The sequence below is a fragment of the Anas acuta genome, chromosome 1 (assembly GCF_963932015.1).
Source record: "Anas acuta chromosome 1, bAnaAcu1.1, whole genome shotgun sequence".
NCBI classification, from domain to species: domain Eukaryota; kingdom Metazoa; phylum Chordata; class Aves; order Anseriformes; family Anatidae; genus Anas; species Anas acuta.
In genome coordinates, this window is record NC_088979.1 from 163,502,600 (window position 1) to 163,520,947 (window position 18,348).

Sequence of the window (18,348 nt, forward strand, 5' to 3'; positions counted from 1 at the left end):
GTCCTTTATACTTACGATACTGATAGGGAATGAGTTCAGTAGGGTCTTTTCCCCATAACAATAGGTGGGGAAATTTTTAAGCGTCAGTTTCAGGGAAAATACAGAAAAGTGTCTTAAGATTCAGAATTAATGAAATTCTTCCTATCTAGTTATTTTTTCTTTTAACTTTCCTTTAGGAACATCTGCCAAGGTCATTCACTGGAGTTGAGATATTCCACTATTGGCAAAAGGGATCACTTCTGAGTGATGAAAAACTGAGTCTTTTTTTGGTCTGGTCTCTCCCTGTGACATGAACAGCATGAAACAACACATCTTTCAAAAAGCTAAATAATCTAGAATTTATAGAGTTAAGCTAAAATATTTCTCTTATGTTATGTTGCAACATGCGTATCCGGTCCCTAGAAATGTTTTTAAAAAAATCTTCTAGATGGAGAATAAACAGTGCTAAATATGGTAATAACATTAAGCTACAAAATTCCTTACAATTGTGTCAGTGTGCCTTGGAAACTTCACACATACTGGAGCAAAGCAACATTTATATCCATGAAAAGGCATTCTTTTGCCAGATATGCCTGCTTTTGATTTGCACCGAATCCATCTAGATTTGCACATTGTCAGCAGGGGTTTTCTAGAGTTATGAAATGCAAAACTGTTAAATGAAATTGTTAATCATATACTCTCCTGCATTTTAAAGGAATTGTTGTAGGGATACTCATGGTGCTTTTTATTCTTCCCCTGAGTGCTCTCAAAAGCCTTTTTATGCATGTTAGAGTGGTGCGGTTTCACAGAATCCCACAAGGGCCAAGGCTGGCAGGGCCCTCTGGATCCCAGCTGGTCCGACCCCTGCTCACGCAGGGCCACCCAGAGCCACTAGCCTAGGACAACATCTGGATGACTTTCAAATATCTCTATCCAAGTTCTGGTTAATGCTGAACAAGTTTTATTTTGGCCATATAGATGTATATTTTCAAAGTTTTGGTGGATCAGAGAGTGCAAAATCTCTCTCTGCCTGGTCCTTAAGGTCTTCTGTTCTGCTGCTCTTAATTACTCCTGTTAAAACTGTGGAAAGAACACCATTAAATCTGTGACTTCGAAAATGCTTGACTTCTAATATTTATATTTATAAATGAGCACTGGTTTTGTACATAATCACAATACAGAGGCCATAAGCTTTTTATAAACTAGCTCATGCACATTTGCTATGATTATCTGTTAAGATTCCATTGCAGTGTGTTTTAAGGTTACATTATCTAATGCAAACAAGACCCTATCACCAGCCTGATGTGATAAATAGGTAATACATATGTATAATATACATATTTAATCAGAGGAGTACCTCTCCAAATATTTTATGCTGTTTTTTTGTTTGTTTGTTTGCTTGCTTGTTTGTTTGTTTTTTCCATGGTGCTTGTAATCTGTTGTGCTTTGTCTGGCTGGGATGGAGTTGACTTTCTTCATAGCAGTCAGCATGGTGTTGTGTTTATCCTTTGAAGCAAGGTTGGGAGAGGTTGGGGTTGTTCAGGAAAGGAGGCTCCAGGGAGACCTTAGTGCAGCCTTTCAATATATAAAGGGAGCTTATAAGAAAGACAGAAGAGGACTTTTTGCGAGTGCGTGTATTGACAGGGTAAGAGACAAGCATCTTAAACTGAACGAGGGGAGATTTAGATCGGATATTAGGAAAAAATTCTTTACTATGAGCGTGGTAAGGCACTGAAACAGATTGCCCAGAGAAGCTGTGGATGTCCCATCCCTGGAAGTGTTCAAATTTGGGTTAGATGGGGTTTTGGGCAACCTGTTCCAGTGTTGACAACTCACTAGTGGTTTGGCTGTTGCTGAACAGGAATTGCACAATGTCAAAGCCTTTTCACCTCTACCTTCAGCTCCTCTGCAGTGAGCAAGATATTGGGAGTGGACACAACTGGGACAGCTTCCCTGGGCTGGCCAAAGGGATGTCCCATACCATATAACGTCCTGCTCAGCAGTAAAACTGGGGTAGCAGAAAAAGAAGTGTGTGGGGGGTTGTAGAGTAGCTTCCAGAGTAGCTATTGCTCAGAGACCAGTCTAAAAGACTTCATCTCGCCCCATGAGTTTTCTCTATTTTGTCCTTTCCATTCTCTCCCCAGTGCTGCTGTGGGGAAGAGAGGAGGGAGCGAGCAAGCAACTGTGTGAGTGCGTGCTTGGCTGCTGGTCGGGCTCAGCCCACCACACCCAGCTTTGCTCAAGTTCTGTTGGCCAGTTTCATATTCTAGGTCAATTCCTCGCAATACAGAGATACAACTGTTTCAAGGTGACCTTCAGGTAGCCTCTTCAAAATTCTGTGAGAAAGCAGGGATCGAGATTTTCCTTTTTCAAAGACTTAATTAAAATTTCATAATCACCTTTCAAAAAAAAGCAAGTTAGTACCTTTTTCTGAAGACTTGAAAACAAAACAAAAAAGCACACACAAATCAACTATTTGCTGTAATGATGAGAAATTTCCAAACATTTTGCTTTGTGACATCAGACAGGCTGTATGTGTCCTGAATTTTTTACTGAATTTAGATAACTTTCAGGCAATCAAAATGGGATACATTTCATAGGGATACAGCAGTAGAGAAGATAAAAAACTTATCTATAGTGAATTCATGTCTGCTGCTTAAATAACCCTGGACAGAAAAGAAGAGATTCCATAGGGATCAAAACAGGCAGGCTACTATAAAATACTAATCTAGGTAAGTTGTGAATTACAACATTTTATCATAAGGAAATACACTCTAGATTCTTGGTGCAGGTTGTATCTTGAGGCAGTATTGTGCATGATTCCTTGAGGCAGTGAATTCAGTAAGTTCTCAAAAACACAAAGCTGTGAAATATCTGCTTTGCAGTTTATTAGACTAACCTCTTGAGTGCTTTGGAAAACACTCTATTGTTACTTTTTCCTTTTCCATTTTGTTAAATCTCTAAATAGGCGTCTGCTTTGTTCTATGCCTTTGTAGCACGGCTAATGCTCCGGAAGACGATGCTCTCAATAGATATTCCCGAACAGAGAGGACAACTTACAGCAGATACAGCAGGGATACAAACTCTTCTGGGAGCTCCGTACCAAGTACTGCTTTGGAAAAGAGAATTGAGGAACTTGAAAGGGTGAGTACTAACTAACATCTGCATGGTATAAATCTGAAATAAAGTACCTTTGAAACTCCATGGGGATATTACAAGTAAAAATACATAGAAATGATGCTCAATGCTTGAAGTGCAGATACTTATGTCTATAAACATGTATGATGAAACAAGCAGACTGAAAGAATGTGAACTTTCTAATCATTATAAATGTTTAGTTTTCATTTGGTGTAGAAGTGCGAAATAATAAGGTAAATATAATACACTCAGAGAGCCAGCTGTTCTCTGTGTATTTGTCATATGTACCTTGTGACGCACCAACACAGGGCAGATAACTTATGGGGAGGAGGGGCTCACTGGCTGTTCAGAAAATAACCAAGTCTGTTTCTAATCTACTTCTAGTTTGATTTTTTTTTATGTTCTAAGTGTTATGAAATGTCATTGTTATCTAGTTGTTCACTGAAGTTTTAAGCATCTAAAATATATTTAAAATAATGTTTTCATTATTTCAGACATTTTTCATGCAAACATATTTGGGAAAGTGTAATAATGTTAAAGCTGTATTTTTCACTTAAAACATTATTTTGGCTAAATATGTCGTGTGTAATACGGGCTTCTGTTTCTTCCTCTGAAGTGTATTTTTGTGGGTAGCTTGCCAAATTTTCTTGAATTCATATGGATGAAAGTTACTAAGTAAATGCAATTTGAATAGACTTTTTTTTTTTTTTTAAGGAGAAAATAGGGCGTGTTCTGTAGAAATGATGTTTTTTTTTTTAAGACTTAAGCCAGATTTCAATGAAATGTGTTATAATCCTCAAAATCAACTTTCTTCAGAAATAAGTAATAACAAATAACTGAACTACCAATAACACAGAAAATAGGAGATTTAAGGCCTTCTTTTTGCTATACTGAACACTGATTTACTGAATGGACGTTTTAATTTTCTCTTGCATTTGAGCCCACAGATATCATGAGTCTTTGTTTCCTTTGTTAACTGAAATGTGAAACAAAAAGAAAAGGAAAAAAACTATAAAAATTTGGAATCAGAGACTTTACATTTACTTGTTTGTCTTTTGGGCCCCCTATCCAGTTCTGGGCTCACTCATGCTTAAGGTAGATATTAAGTAAACATCTCTGGAACCAGAGATAGCACACAGGTTTGATGTGGGTAAAATTCCTTATTAGATGTGATTCATTAGCTCGTTGAAATATAAAGGCTTGAAGACATATGGGTTTGGCTCATAGAAAAGAAATTACAGGTAAGTTCTTGTGGTGTGTGTGTGGAGGGTTGCTTTGATTAATTTTAATGTTAGTAACTTAAAACTGTCTTTAAAATGCACAATTACATTTGACACCAGTGCATATTCTGTTTTTAGGAACTTGCAAAGGAGAGACAGGAAAATCTGAGATTAATGAAGATGACACAGGACAAAGAGGAACTAATTGGGAAACTGAAGGAAGAAATTGATTTATTAAACAGAGTAAGCACGTTTTCTTATATGGTGCTATATAAATAGGGGAAAAAAGCCTCTACATTCTCAGTGCTTTGTTTCAGGCACTTATATCCACTGGGCAAGGTCTGAATAGAATTAAGTGTTATTGGGAGTTTTTGTTTGTTTGTATTTATGTAACTTTTCTACAGGCATGTAAATAAGTTCTGTTTCCCAGGTGGCTTCTGTTCATCATCATTAACATCATTAATCTCTAGTGGGACTTGACTCTTGACTGATATGCAGAGCCAGGATGTGCTAGGGAAATACACTTCTATTGGTCCAATGCAGGCTTTCCTATAAAAATTTGACAAAAAATTTCAAAACTGGACTTGGTTGATCCAACAGTGAAGGGAAACTAGAACTTTATGTGCATAGTGCTAAACTTTCATTTGCAACAGTGGAGGACAACATACTCAGAAATTCTCAAACTAATCTACAGTACTGAAGGAGCTGAGAATATTCTGAAACATGTCATTTCTTTTTATAAAGAAAGTTGGAAATTATAGGGTAAGTAAAATATGGTCTGTGTTTTGGAGAGATTTCTACTTTAATGGGGAATTGATCTTTATGCCACTTTTATATTCAGCAAGGCATCTCTCACATCTGAGCTGATGACCTGAGTATTAGTCAATGAAACTGTTCACTCCTACATAGTGGGCAGCAAAGCTACGTAAAATGCTGGTCACATCTGATTTCCTGTCTCAGAAGTCAGAAAAAAACAAACAAAAAAAAAAAACCAACACATAAAAAACAACACAACCCAATTCACTCACAGCCTGTGTTTTAGGACCATGATAGTTTCTAAGGTTTGCTTTTCCAGAGGAGTTCCAGAAACATTGTTCATTTTTTCTGCTGTATTTGAAGGATTATGTCCTAAATTAAATCCATTGGGTATCTGACTTGATATCGAGTATCTTATAACATGTAAAGTCAAGCAGACCCTGGGCATTACATGCATTGAAGTACGATGGCAATTTCTGCTTGTTGTGTGGAAAGAAAACATAAAATGTAGTCCTTCCAAAAATCTCTTCACTACAAAACGACTAAAGTCGTACCATTCAGTGAGATACATGTGGTGGTCCCTAGGTAGCCTCTGTTAAATGGAGAAGAGAATGCTTTCTTATTTTTGTTATCCAACAAGTCAGCATTTATCGTATCTATAACATTATCTGTTAGCTTTACTGCAGAGCAAGTAGTTATGTTTGAATTCCACAGACTTTTCTTAATGAAATAGCTGGCTTTTGAATTTCTGGCCACTTTACTAATTTATCTTGCCACAATTTGAAGCCAGCATGTCTCAAGAGATACTTACATTAAAACAGGTAGTTTTATGTTCTTTTTAAATAGTTGTTGGATTTATGACTGTTTTTGTATTGGCTATCCATGTGGATTTAGAAAGAGGAAAGCTCTAGAATGCTAAGAAGAGCTACAGAAGTATTACATCATTCCCATAAAGGAAAGGAATGAAAGGTAATATGCGATCATATTTGCCTAAGGTTTGTCTTTGCAACTGCAGTCACGAGAGCCAGCACTTAAACATCCATCTGCTTCTCATAGAACATTGCTCTGTAGACCTGGCACCAGGATCGGGTGCTTTACATGGAGGAACAGTTGTGATCTTCAGCCTTCTGTTTGGATAAGCTGATGACGTCCTGATGACCTAGTGAGCTTACGCAGAGATCTTTTTAAAGTTTTGCTAATAGGGAACCTGAATAGGGGTCTTGAAATTCGACCATCTATGCATTCATGATATTTCTCCATTCATCAAAAAATGCTCTCATTGCATGTTAGGTTGTACAGACTTGGAAAGAATTTCAAGTCAGAGAGCCTAAATGCCATTTTATTGCATAGCTTTGTGACTGCTCAGCCCTCATATTTAGAGAAGAGCTCTTTCTAGAAGTTTTGGTCAGTTCATGACCACAGATACATCCTTCATTGCCAGAGATTGTGTGTTATACTTGAAAAGCTGTTTTTCCAAGAATCCTGAAAACTTGTTTGCAGACTTTTTCTTATTTTAAGTAAAGATATTTATTTAATGTAAAAATAAGATTTTACTGAGTACAGTCAGTGCAAAGATACTTAAAGAACATTAGCTGCATTTATATTGAGAACCAGAAAAAGCCTTTTGTCATAAATGGCATTTTTTCATTCCAGTAGATTAGCCTCTAAAAGTATGTCTGATGCTTTTTTTTTTTTAATAAGATAAAGGCAATTGCTTAATACAAGCCTCAAATAAAGGAAAGGCATCTCAAGATATTTGTAGGCTATGTTCAACTATCAACTAGTTTGTACTCAATCATTTCTGATCTTACTGTCCCTATAGTTAAAGGCACGTTTGGACTGAGAATTCACAATCTACTTTGTGTCAATGGTGTAGCTATTGGTTCATTTGGAAGTCCAAACTTTCCAGCTATTGTATTTTATTTACTAATAAGAGTAAGTTAGCATTGCAGTTTTTAATTTTGATAAGAAGCTTTAAATTCCAGAGCGGCAAAAAAACCATCTGCATCTCTCAGTCCATTATTTCCCTAGATATTTAAACTGAATTAGTTATTTTTCTTGGATCATATTCAAGAACTTCTTTGGAATGTTATTTTGTCAGCATGAACTTGCACAAACTATTTACATTTTATTTTGAGTAAATAACAGGTATTTTTATATAGAAGGCTTTTAGGTAAGTTTTAATTGAGCTATCTAATGTCTCTGTTAACAGCAAGATCAAATACACTATTACATATGCCGAACTAAAAAAAAATAAATTTATTGAAAAAGTATTTTGTTTTCCATCTGATTATTGATCTGCTAAAGAGATAAAGTGGTGTGTTTTTTAAAATTGCATAGCTGTTCATCAAAACTTTTACATATTTAGATTTTTAAGTCACTTGTATCTGTTACTTTCAGAGCGATCAAGTGCTTTTCCTGGAAGTCATTTCTTCTGTGACACAGTATTACCTCTGTTAGGTCAAAAGCAATTTCTGCTAGTGATTTCTTGATTCCACATTACAAAAACAGTACATGACTTGCAAAGGCATAGGTATAGCAGTATGGATTTGGTTTGGCAAACTGAAGAGGCTTTTAAAAATCAGAGTGCCCATTAACACACAGTCTCTAGAATGCACTTCTGGAATGACCCCACTGAAAAGAAACAAGAAAATAGGCCCCTTATGTCAAACAGTGCTTAACAACTTCAAGGAACAAGAGAGAAAAATCTTTTCACTATTACTGTTTTATATTTAATCAAGCATGACAACAGTAGGAATTTGCAGACAGATCAAAAGGCATCTAAAATCTCTGATCAGACTCCTGGTTCTTCCTTCTTTGGCCTGCCTTTCATTTTCCTCTTCAGAGTGCTGTCCCTGAGGTCACATTCCTATTTCCTCATTTTTTTGTTCTCATTCTGTTTCTTCCATGTTGTTTGTACAGTAAAATTATTTTTACTGAACTAATGCTTACAGAAACTGCCAATTTCATAACTATTCAGTTTAAAATCTTGGAAAGACTTGGTAAGAAGTCAAGCACTGAATTGAGAACTAATTAGATACAGTAGTTAGTGGAAGAGAGACAGACATTTGAGGTAGGATCATTCTATTTTAAACACAATTTTTTACTATTTGTCTGTTCTTTCAGTAGCAGTTTAGATAGAATTTACAATATGCCTTTTACTCTTTTTCAGAGAAAATGAAAAGATGGGCATGTAGTTCTTTTCCTGAAAAATTTTATACTTAATTTAAAATACGAAGCAGACTTTATTGCAGTAATAACCAGTGATGAGTTCATCAACACAAGTGGGATAGTTGCAGACAAGTGCAGTCCAGGGAGCAGAGACAGTAGCCAAATAAACGCCATGCTAGTAAAGTAATCACACCTATCCAGTTTTGATTTCTTGTTTAATTCCTACTGCAGCTTCAGTTTTGCTTATATATGTTTCCACTTCAAGGTTCTTCTATGTGGGAATATAATACTAATGTTTTTTACTTCTGATAACACTTGGAAAAATGCCAGATTTAGCAGATTTAGGGATGCTGTGACACAAATTCTTCCCAACCCTAATTTCTTGATTTCAGAGGTAAATTCCTGCTGCTACTAATCGAGAGTTTGTATTTTATGTCCTGAGAAATGTGTATTTTTCTTTCTCCTTTCACAGGACCTAGATGATATAGAAGATGAAAATGAACAATTGAAGCAAGAAAATAAAACCCTCTTAAAAGTTGTTGGACAGCTGACAAGGTAGAAGATTCAAGCCTCAATGAGGAAAGATTTAAAAACTACTGATTGAACATTAAGGTCAATATAGTAATACTTCCTGTGTTGCATTATGTTATAATAACTGTCTTTATATTTATTGTTAGGAAACCAGATGAATGTTTATTTTCATAGTACTTCCTTCTTCATTCAATGAAATGGCATCAAAATTGGGGTGTATTTTCATTTTCATTTCTCATAAGAAAAAGTTTTGACATATTTCAAAATACTAAATTCAAAAAAATAAGGTTTTGTACTTTCAGATTACATCTGCATATATTACAATAATTTAAAATTCAGAGCACCAAGATCACTTTCAGTCCATGTGGATGTATATTTTTGAAATGAATGGAAGCAATACATACATATGAGCTTTGTTTACACAGATCCAAAATATATATTTTGTGAAATATTTACTTTTTTGTTTCAACTTCTGTAAAGTGGATGCCTTTTAACTGTTGTATAACATTTTGCAGATTGATTTCTTGCTCTAAAAACTCTTGTATGTTGACTTTTGTTGTTTATTTTTTTTTTTTTACTTTATCTCAAAGACTGACAGAGTAGAGTAGCAGCATTTTTTTTTTTTGTATAGCAGTATTGTGGCAGGAGGGGGAGGTTTTATTAAAAAAAAATAAATCACCTGTGGTATCAGCATTAATGAATTCTTAGAATCACATTGAAGTTGTGCACTGCAGTTTATTTTAAAGCTTTTGCTTTAGCAATGAAATGCAATTTTACTATCAAACAGTTCTGTTTGCTGTGTTGAGAATACAGAGCCTGGAGCTTTCATTTTTGCAAATACATTTTTGCAATACACTTTTATTTAAAGGTGTTGTCTTAAGATGATCATAACCAATGTGAGTTTTTTGATGTTTCATTTTTTAAGCTGGGTCAAAAATTTTGTATATAGCAAAGTAGAGAGGAATAAAAGAGATTCATGAATTTTTGAAACATCAAATGCTAAAAAAACACTTTTATCCTTGATTTTAAACTAACAAAGTGTTCAGGAAGTGCCTGCTTAGATGTTACAGTCCACTTACGAGCGCATACTGATACTTCTATAACGTGACAGTAGACAAAATTCTCATTTTACATAAACCACAGCCTTAATTGACAATTCCATTCCTAAAATTCTTATTAGGCAGAAATTCAATGTACTTTATTTCATATTAATACAACATATATTTCATTCATTTCAATCAAAAAAAGATGTATAGGTCACTTGAGTGAAGAGACTTGAAAACATGTCCAGGCTTTTTTTTTTTTGATGATTTTGAAATTCGTTGTCAGAACATTGTATACATATAATTTGTGTTACCTTAAAACTTAAAGGCAACTTCAATATGTAGTAGCAATCACCTTTTCAGATTTGCCAATTGTTTCCATAACACGTATTTAATGACAGTAAGAGATTCTTAAACTTCAAATTCAGGAATTATTGTTATACCTTGGATTATTATAAATATAGGATATGTTATTTTACATATGTGTATTCTAATGAGGATTTTTTCAGAGCTTTAAAGTATTTTTCAAGAAGTATTTTTCAAGATATGCCAAGATGCCTTGGAGTTTTCCTTTGTAATGGAAAAGATATCCCATAGGACACTGTTTAAAACCTTATCTTAGGGTTTTAAGTGGTATGTGGGGTTTGTATTGGCCCTCTAAACTATGGTATTCACCAGTGAATATTTGTCTTAACATTAGTCAAACAGTAAGAAGTCCCTTCATTTATCACTTCCATAAAGTTAAAAATTGAAAGTCATAAAAAAAAAAGAATAATTTGAGATGTACGCCTTCTGAATAAATACAAAAGTTTATGTGGAACAACATCTGATTTCCTTCTGTGTATGCTGTGTAGGAAATATACATACAGACTTAAGCATGGGATGTGAAACATACTGAAACATCTTTAAGGACTTAATGCAGAAACACGAATACTAATACAAAGTTGTAAATGAGGTATTTCACAGTCTGTACTTCATATACATTTTAAACCAAAGAACAATGACAGCAAAGTATATAAACAAGAATTGCTTGTCATCGTATTTACCTCTTCTTGGTTTGCATGTGTATTGAGTAAAGTTTAGCAGCAGAAGCCCCAAAATTAGAATTTCATTTTTTTAACATGGATACCCAGTTGATGGGAATATTTGGCAGAAGCGCTTATTATATCTTACCTTGAGGAGGTACTGGCAAAAGGAAGTTTCCAAATATTTGAAAGCTGTAATCCTTCAGGCAGAAAGTGTGAAGAGCGGAACTGTTGGGAACTCACACAGGAAGTACCTAGACATTATTGTTTGTTTTGTATACAGATGTTCTGTATAGAAATATAAAATGTTTCATAGTCCTAAAAATACCTACAAATTGTATCTTTAAGCATCACATTTTTTCTGACATTTTTGAAGATTTAGATGTTTTTTTTTTGTAAAGAAATATTTCAATAATAATTCGTTACTGCTTATGTTATCAGTTTCTTGGGAGAAGTTTACTGGACTCTAGGAATAATGGTGTATGACATAAAATGTTAATAATCATCTAGTCTTGCCATTAAAATTTGATTTCAATGGGATGTCCTTATAATCTAGCTCAACCATGGAATAAGTTTTTATTCTAGTTGATGTGGTGTTAAATTATCTACCTAGCCAGCAATTTACTAACTTGAGCCAATGTGCTCTCCCATCCAACACCTCAGTTGTTTTCAATTGTCCGTTTTGAAATCAAATAAATACACTGCTGCAAATGGAAACCCACCTCACTTGGTAAAGCTGTATGCTTCGTGTATGATTCCTGGATGAATCTGTATAGTAACATACCTAGGCTAAATTAGAGCTTTTTTTGAAAGAGGGCATTATTATGCAATATTAGTTGACTCATGAAGATTTCTGAACTTTCCTATCTTTAAATTTGTACCCAACTGCCTAGATCTAGCATCTGTGTTTCTGTGTAACTTGAGTCATCTAAGGATATCTAAACAGAGAAGTACCCCAGTTGACTAAAAGAAACAAGAGAAAATGCTTAGTTAATGAACAGCACATAATACTCGCTTTAAGACTGCAAAATGATGCTCCTGTTGTGGTTCCATATCGTATAGAAAAGAGGTGCATCCAGAGCTGAAGGTCAAAATTGTGCAGAAATATTTCTATTGTTGATTACATGCACTAATGTTTGTGGGATTTATTCTCTAAATTAGAAGATTTGCCATATATAAATGTTGCTGATTTTTACAAGGAAATTCAAAACTAAGTATTTTTCATTTCAAAATAATTAAGTGGCCATGTGTAAATGCATTGTTACTATACATATATATTAACCAAAAGTCTATATTTGCAAAGGAGTGTTTTCTTCTATCTTTAAAGAAAAACATTTCTTCATTAATTAGCAGACTTTTTAAATAATATAAATTACCATTTATTTTGACACATTTAGATATTAATTATTTTTCTGCTATTTCTCTTGTCTCTGAATTTCAGAGGTAGAGTGAGGAAAGAGAGTAAAAAGAAGTAAATGAATTAATTCCAAACTAGGAAGTATAACCTAATGATTTTTGTTCAGTTGTACTGAGAGTTAAGTGTGGGAAGACTTGCAATTGACACGAGCATTACAAGAGATACAGGGGTTTCTATACATGGGAAGCAACTGATTAATCTGCATCAAAACTTTTTAAAATTTACCTGGTGTTGTTACAACTTGGAAACTTTCTACCATAGGACCAGAAGGAATACTGGAGATCAAATTACTTTTTAACTCTTTCCTAGGAAGGCAGAGGAACATTGATTCCAGCTATTCCATAGTTTTCTGCACTTGTTTTCTGTTTCCAGCTTGAATTGAAACAAATCAGTATTAGTAGCCAACAGGAAAGGTAATTATTGGGAAACAAACACACTAAAGGTACTATCAATCTATGGCTTGTCAGTATTTATTAAGTTCAAACCCTTTTTGAAGATGTCAGTTGAATTCGGTCCATTTTCATCAGTATTAATGACCATAAACATCTGACACTTTTAGCAAGACACAACCATTTTCATTGGAGAAACTTCCATTGCAAGCGGTAACTTAAATATGTACAATAAAATAAATTTGTGCTGGAACCTGTATCTGCTGAGACTGAGGAGCAAAGGATTATATTTAAAAGTTCTGTTAAAAAAAATGAATCTGGATCTTGTCACTTAATTTGATATGGATGATCTCTACTAAAAGTTCATTTCAGAAAGTCATTCCAGTGTCAATACCTGTGTAAGGAACATTTCTACTCCTGTTATTAAGCATTTCTTTAGGACTACTTAAATATGTCCAGGACATAGATATGTGTTTTATGTACCATTCATGGTATTACAGGTCTGGTGACTTACTATAGTAAATCTCCATTCCTGCTTGTACTGCGGCAGATGTACATTACATTTTTAATTTTATCCTTTTGTTTTTGTTTCCAGATTTCTGGTGTAACTGTTCTTGTTCAAGGTTACAGCTAGTTGTGGTTTTTCTGTTTTGCAAAAGTTGTGATAGTTGAGTTTACCTCTGAAAATAATCTCATGAGGAGTCATTTTTTTAAATATCAATTTTATGCATTAAAAAATATGAAGCATCATTAAACTACAAATAACTAAATACCCATTTTAGTTTTGAACGCTGCCTAGTTGTAGTATTATCTGTGGTATCAGATTAAATTTGATGTTGAGATTCACTATTGCAGGTAAAAGAAACACGTTTAATCTAACGATAAAGACTGTGTGCCTTTGTCCAAATAAAACAAAATTCTTTTTAATCCAGGCTGAGTATTTATTGTGTTCACAGGAGAATTAACGTTGTCTGAATAAAATTCTAACTGGATTTGTCACCAGATATGGAAAGCATTTGGGCAGGAATTGACAAGAGGGATATTCTTGTGTACACATAGTAGTCTGAAATAGTGACAGTTCTGTATGGAGGTCTAGTGTTTTTTTCACCTGCACTGACACATTTGAAGTTGAGAGCTTCCACTCTAGCAGCTGACAGCCTTTGAAATATGGAAACTGATGCTTACATTTTACTTAGCATTACTAGAGCGGGAAGGTATGCATAGTCTCTTGGAAATATCTCAACAGGGTTTTCTATGTAAGCATAATTGACTGAAAGTTTCTAGATTCACTAGAAATTTGAAATAACATTAATCAGCAGGCACAGTTAGGAAATGGGTAGAGTCTTATACCACGTAAAAGTATAGCACTTAATTTTTTTAGGCAATGTCAAGTCTTCTAGACTTGATTACAGATTGTAACCTATAGTTACAGCTTTCATCTTTTACTAATATGAGTATCAATCTGTTTTGAGAACTGGAATTAAAATGGAAGTAATGAAAAAGTACATATATTGGAGCTAATTATGTGCCTTTTTTCCCAGTAAACAGAAGATGAACAGGTTGAAGATGAAGAGGTTCTGTAATTGATCTGCTCATTGTTAACTTCATGTTATGATTCAAAAATGTTCATGCTTTCTGAAATAGTAAAAGGCCACATTTATAATGTAGTGACAGCAAAAATGAAAAGTTAATCTCTGCTTAGTCTCTTATGTTGGGAACTCGAACAATTTTATCAGTTTCCTTTAATGAAATAACCTGAAGATATTTAGATATTACAGGCACATTCAACTACCTATTGCACAATCTCATGCAACAAAGCGGTATCAACTCTTCTTTGTACCAAGGTATCTTCTAAAATCCCTAAGCATTATTTTAAAGAAAAACAGTTTATTTTTTTTATTTTTTTTTCTTTCTCTTGCACAAGATTATATTTGAGAAAAGTCCAGCTTGATAATTGGCATCTTGACACAAGCTCCATTAGTATTTATCTCTGGAAATCAGGTTTGGTAGAGCAAGAGCCTGTGGAATGAAATCTTTTTTTTCTCTCTCCCTTAGAAATGTTAATCTCTGCATTTGCCTGAAGGCTCGTTATAACAATGATGCATTTTAGAGAGTTTAAAATTTTGATTGCAACAGTGTAAGTGTAGTTACAGCCAGCTACCAAATATATTTAATGGGTGGGGACAATAAAACCACTGAGGCTTTGCAAGTTGAGACTGTCTAGAAATAACTCTCATATTTCTCTGTGAAGCAATTATTTAGAAAATGCTAATTGTTCCCAACTGAATCACTCCTTCTACCCATTTAACTGCTTCTTTTCATTATAGTTTGTAATAAAATATCACTTACAAAACCCTGCTGTAGTGGCACTCTGGCTTTGTATAAAGTAGTAACATTTTAAAAAAGACTGACCGTTTTCAATTCTCATTCTCCAGATTATAGGATTTACAAAGATAGTTAAAAGAAGGAAGAAAATTAGGAGAAAAAGTAAGGGATGAGACTATGCTGGACTGAATACTAGGGAGAGGAACAGGTATGTGAAAATGAAGACGTAGGTTTTCTCCAACATTTTTTCATATACTTTTCAATATTGAATGGATGACAAACCGATCTTCGTAAAGATCTACAAATGTTATCGCTACAGTCCAGTATCATTAAGAGAAAACATGATTTCCAGCCATTCATGTTCTTGTCTGTACACAAACGCTTCAAAGTGAAAAGAATAAAACTCTCAGTCCTTCAAGAAATACAAATTACTATTTAAAATCACAGCTTTGATCATATCTTTTCTAGACCATCCTAGGCTGTAGATGAGCAGGCAGCAATTTTGGGCATTGCTTTCCAAGTAATGTGGTACTACAGTATTATCAGTTAGTGTGTCTGATGTTTTTAGGGATGTGTAGGGCAGGTATTTAGATTTCTAGCAAAACCATGGTACAGCTAATTCTCGGGATATGGTGGGAGCCCCTTGCTAAAGCACCAGGGCCTCATGGAGAACTTCTGATTTGCTTGTATCTGAAAGCCCTTTTTGCTGCATCCTGCAGATTTAAATAGAACAAAGTCTTGTCCTGTAACTGCTGAGAGATTTGTGAAATACAAAAGACAGCTGCCTTTGCATTATACCAGCTACTAGTGCGTGTTACAGAACAAAATAATAATTAAAAAAAAAAACAAAACTTTTAAAAAGCACTCAGTATAATGCAGTCATTTAGTACATTTTAATATAATTCACTATGCCTCTTCTAACGTTGTTCTGCTTATAGGATTTTTAAAAACAAATGGCATAATTGAAAATATATGGATTGTAGTTCTGTGTTTACAGAGTTAAAATCACATTTTATGTAACAGAAAAACTGTATTTAGGTGCTTCCTGAAGTACATCCATTTAAACAGCTGTACCTATTTGAAAAGTTTTCTTAGAGGAAATGCTCAATAGAATTAGCAGATAACTGCTGGTGCTGGTTAATCATTTTTTAGTACTAAATGTTTCAATACAAAAATTGATGGCTTGAAATCAAGTTCCTGTAAGAACTGCAATGATTATTAACTGTATTGTCAGTAAAAACTAAGACTACTTAAAAACGAGGTAAAGAAACCTTATTTCCCTTTTCTGACTTAATTTAATATTTAGGAAGTTCAATAAACTATTTGGCTTGTTCATCCATTTTACTGAGTTTTTATATGAATATTTTTGTCTGATCCACATAGCAGCAGGAGAAAGACACTGGGTGCTGTTGACTGTAGAAGCCCAGAACTGGTAAGCACCTCGAGAAGGATATTTCTTCTTTTGAATAAAGAGTCTGGTACAGCTCTGTAAGCGTGTTCTTTATTCAGATTCCTTTTAAGCAGCTGTCAGCAGTCTACTCTGAGAAGCTGTCTGCTTAGTACTCACGTCCCTTTTATTTATAACCTGCCCATTGAGTTTATGAGGCTTCCTGAATGCTGCTAATACTTCAGCTGAGACAGTCGAGAGCAGATGGAAGTGCACCAGATGTCTTCTGTGGGAGTGTGTTCCACACCAGGCCCCAGAGAGCAGAGCTCAGCGCCTGCCCCTCCATTCCCCTCATGAGGGAGCTGCAGGCCGCCATGAGGCCTCCCCTCAGCCTGCTCTGCTCTGGGCTGAACAAACCAAGGGACCTCAGCCATTTCTTGTACATCTTCCCCTCTAGACCCATCACTGTCTTTGTAGGCCTCATGTCTTTGGTCTTTCTGTTCTGTAGGTAAACAAAGATGTGGACTTCTCACGTGTTCTGCTTTGGAGCTTCCATCTGTTCTGTAGGTAAATAAAGACACAAGCCTTTTAGGTGTTACACTTCCGTATCCTTGGATTTTCAACGTGTTTTTATTTTCACAATTAAAGACAAGTAGATCTCATTTAGCTACTTGAGGATTCCAAAGTAGGAGTGTAATTGTGCATTTTTGTAGTTTCATTTTCTTCTGTTATCTTTTATCTCCTTATGACACCACCTGAGACTTAGTGCTGAAGCTGAAATACAGTTCAGTTTACATTCTAACACTACGGGAAGTTATCCCAGCAGATTACTGTTTTCCTCTGAAGTTGGAGTATTCTGTATATTTTGCTGGATTTTTTATGCCATGGGGGCAAAAACATTTAACTCAGGAAATGCCCATGCCAATCCCTTGAAACACTCAGTATTGGAATCTATTAGCAATCTTTTCTGGCCTGTGTGATTATGGAGGGTAAGCATCTGAATGCAGGGGACAAGTTACAGGTAAGCACTATGGTGGGTTTTTATTTGATTTGATTTTTTCCTCTCCTGGGCTATGCGCTAGACTATACAGTGCTAAGCTTCTGTGACTAGACAGCTGAACCAACATATTTCAGGGCAATACCATTAACTGAGTGCTGATATGAAAACCTACCGGACAGGATGAATCAGCTTCCATTTATTTGCAAATTGGCAAAATGTCATGTTCCTCCTCTGTTCTTCCTCTCTGAAAGTTTTGCCTGCTTTTCCCACTGCTCTTTTGCAAATAACAGCGTGTTCTGATGTGAAGAAACAGGAAGGTTTTAAAGCAAGTCACCTATTGATTTCTCAGCTGACTTGTTCAGCATTGAGGCACTGAGACTCAGGATGCAGTTTACTAGGCGTTGGCACTACAGAGAATTTTCCTCCTTGTAATATGGCAAAGTGCCATATCTCCTCACCAAAGAGACCGAAGCAAAACATATTTTTCCTCGTAATTATGTGAAAATTAAAATAATAAACCGTTCTGAGATCTTGGCAAGTGATGCTTTGGATTTTAATGAAGTTTAATCACCTCTTACGAAAAGTAATAATTAAACCATTTTGTATAAAGCATCCTAATTTGAAATCATGGACAGAACTTTTTTTCCCTGTTCTGTCCCCTGCATAATGTTACATTATTTAGCTTGTTAGACATTCTTGGCACTTTCAAGAAGAGATAAAATGACATTCTGAGGAATCTTTTTCAGTGCTTAAGAAACCAGATCTCTATAAAAAATATCCTAATGAGCACAGAATGTAACTAAATATTAGGCCTTTTTCCAAAGGAGAAAAGAAAAAGTTTTTATTTAGTGTGAGTTTTTAGCAATCCATGTTCTGCTTTGTGACATGTGGAGACTAAATGCATGTGTAGGAGAAAGTTTTGGAAGGCTTGTCTTTGTGTTAGAGTTAAATGTGGCTTAAATCCACA

General features: G+C 34.9%; 1 protein-coding gene across 2 annotated transcripts in view; it reads left to right on the plus strand.

The window, feature by feature from the left end:
• The window catches only part of PAWR (pro-apoptotic WT1 regulator), an 80,993-nt gene extending 67,397 nt beyond the window's left edge, over window positions 1–13,596 (plus strand). For both annotated transcript variants that reach the window (XM_068669109.1, XM_068669108.1), the window contains exons 5-7: window positions 2,976–3,123; window positions 4,476–4,580; window positions 8,737–13,596. In XM_068669109.1, coding sequence (XP_068525210.1) covers window positions 2,976–3,123; window positions 4,476–4,580; window positions 8,737–8,823 — 340 coding nt within the window. In that variant the 3' untranslated portion in view covers window positions 8,824–13,596. The remainder of the gene's footprint in view (window positions 1–2,975; window positions 3,124–4,475; window positions 4,581–8,736) is intronic.
• Window positions 13,597–18,348: the final 4,752 nt, after the last annotated feature.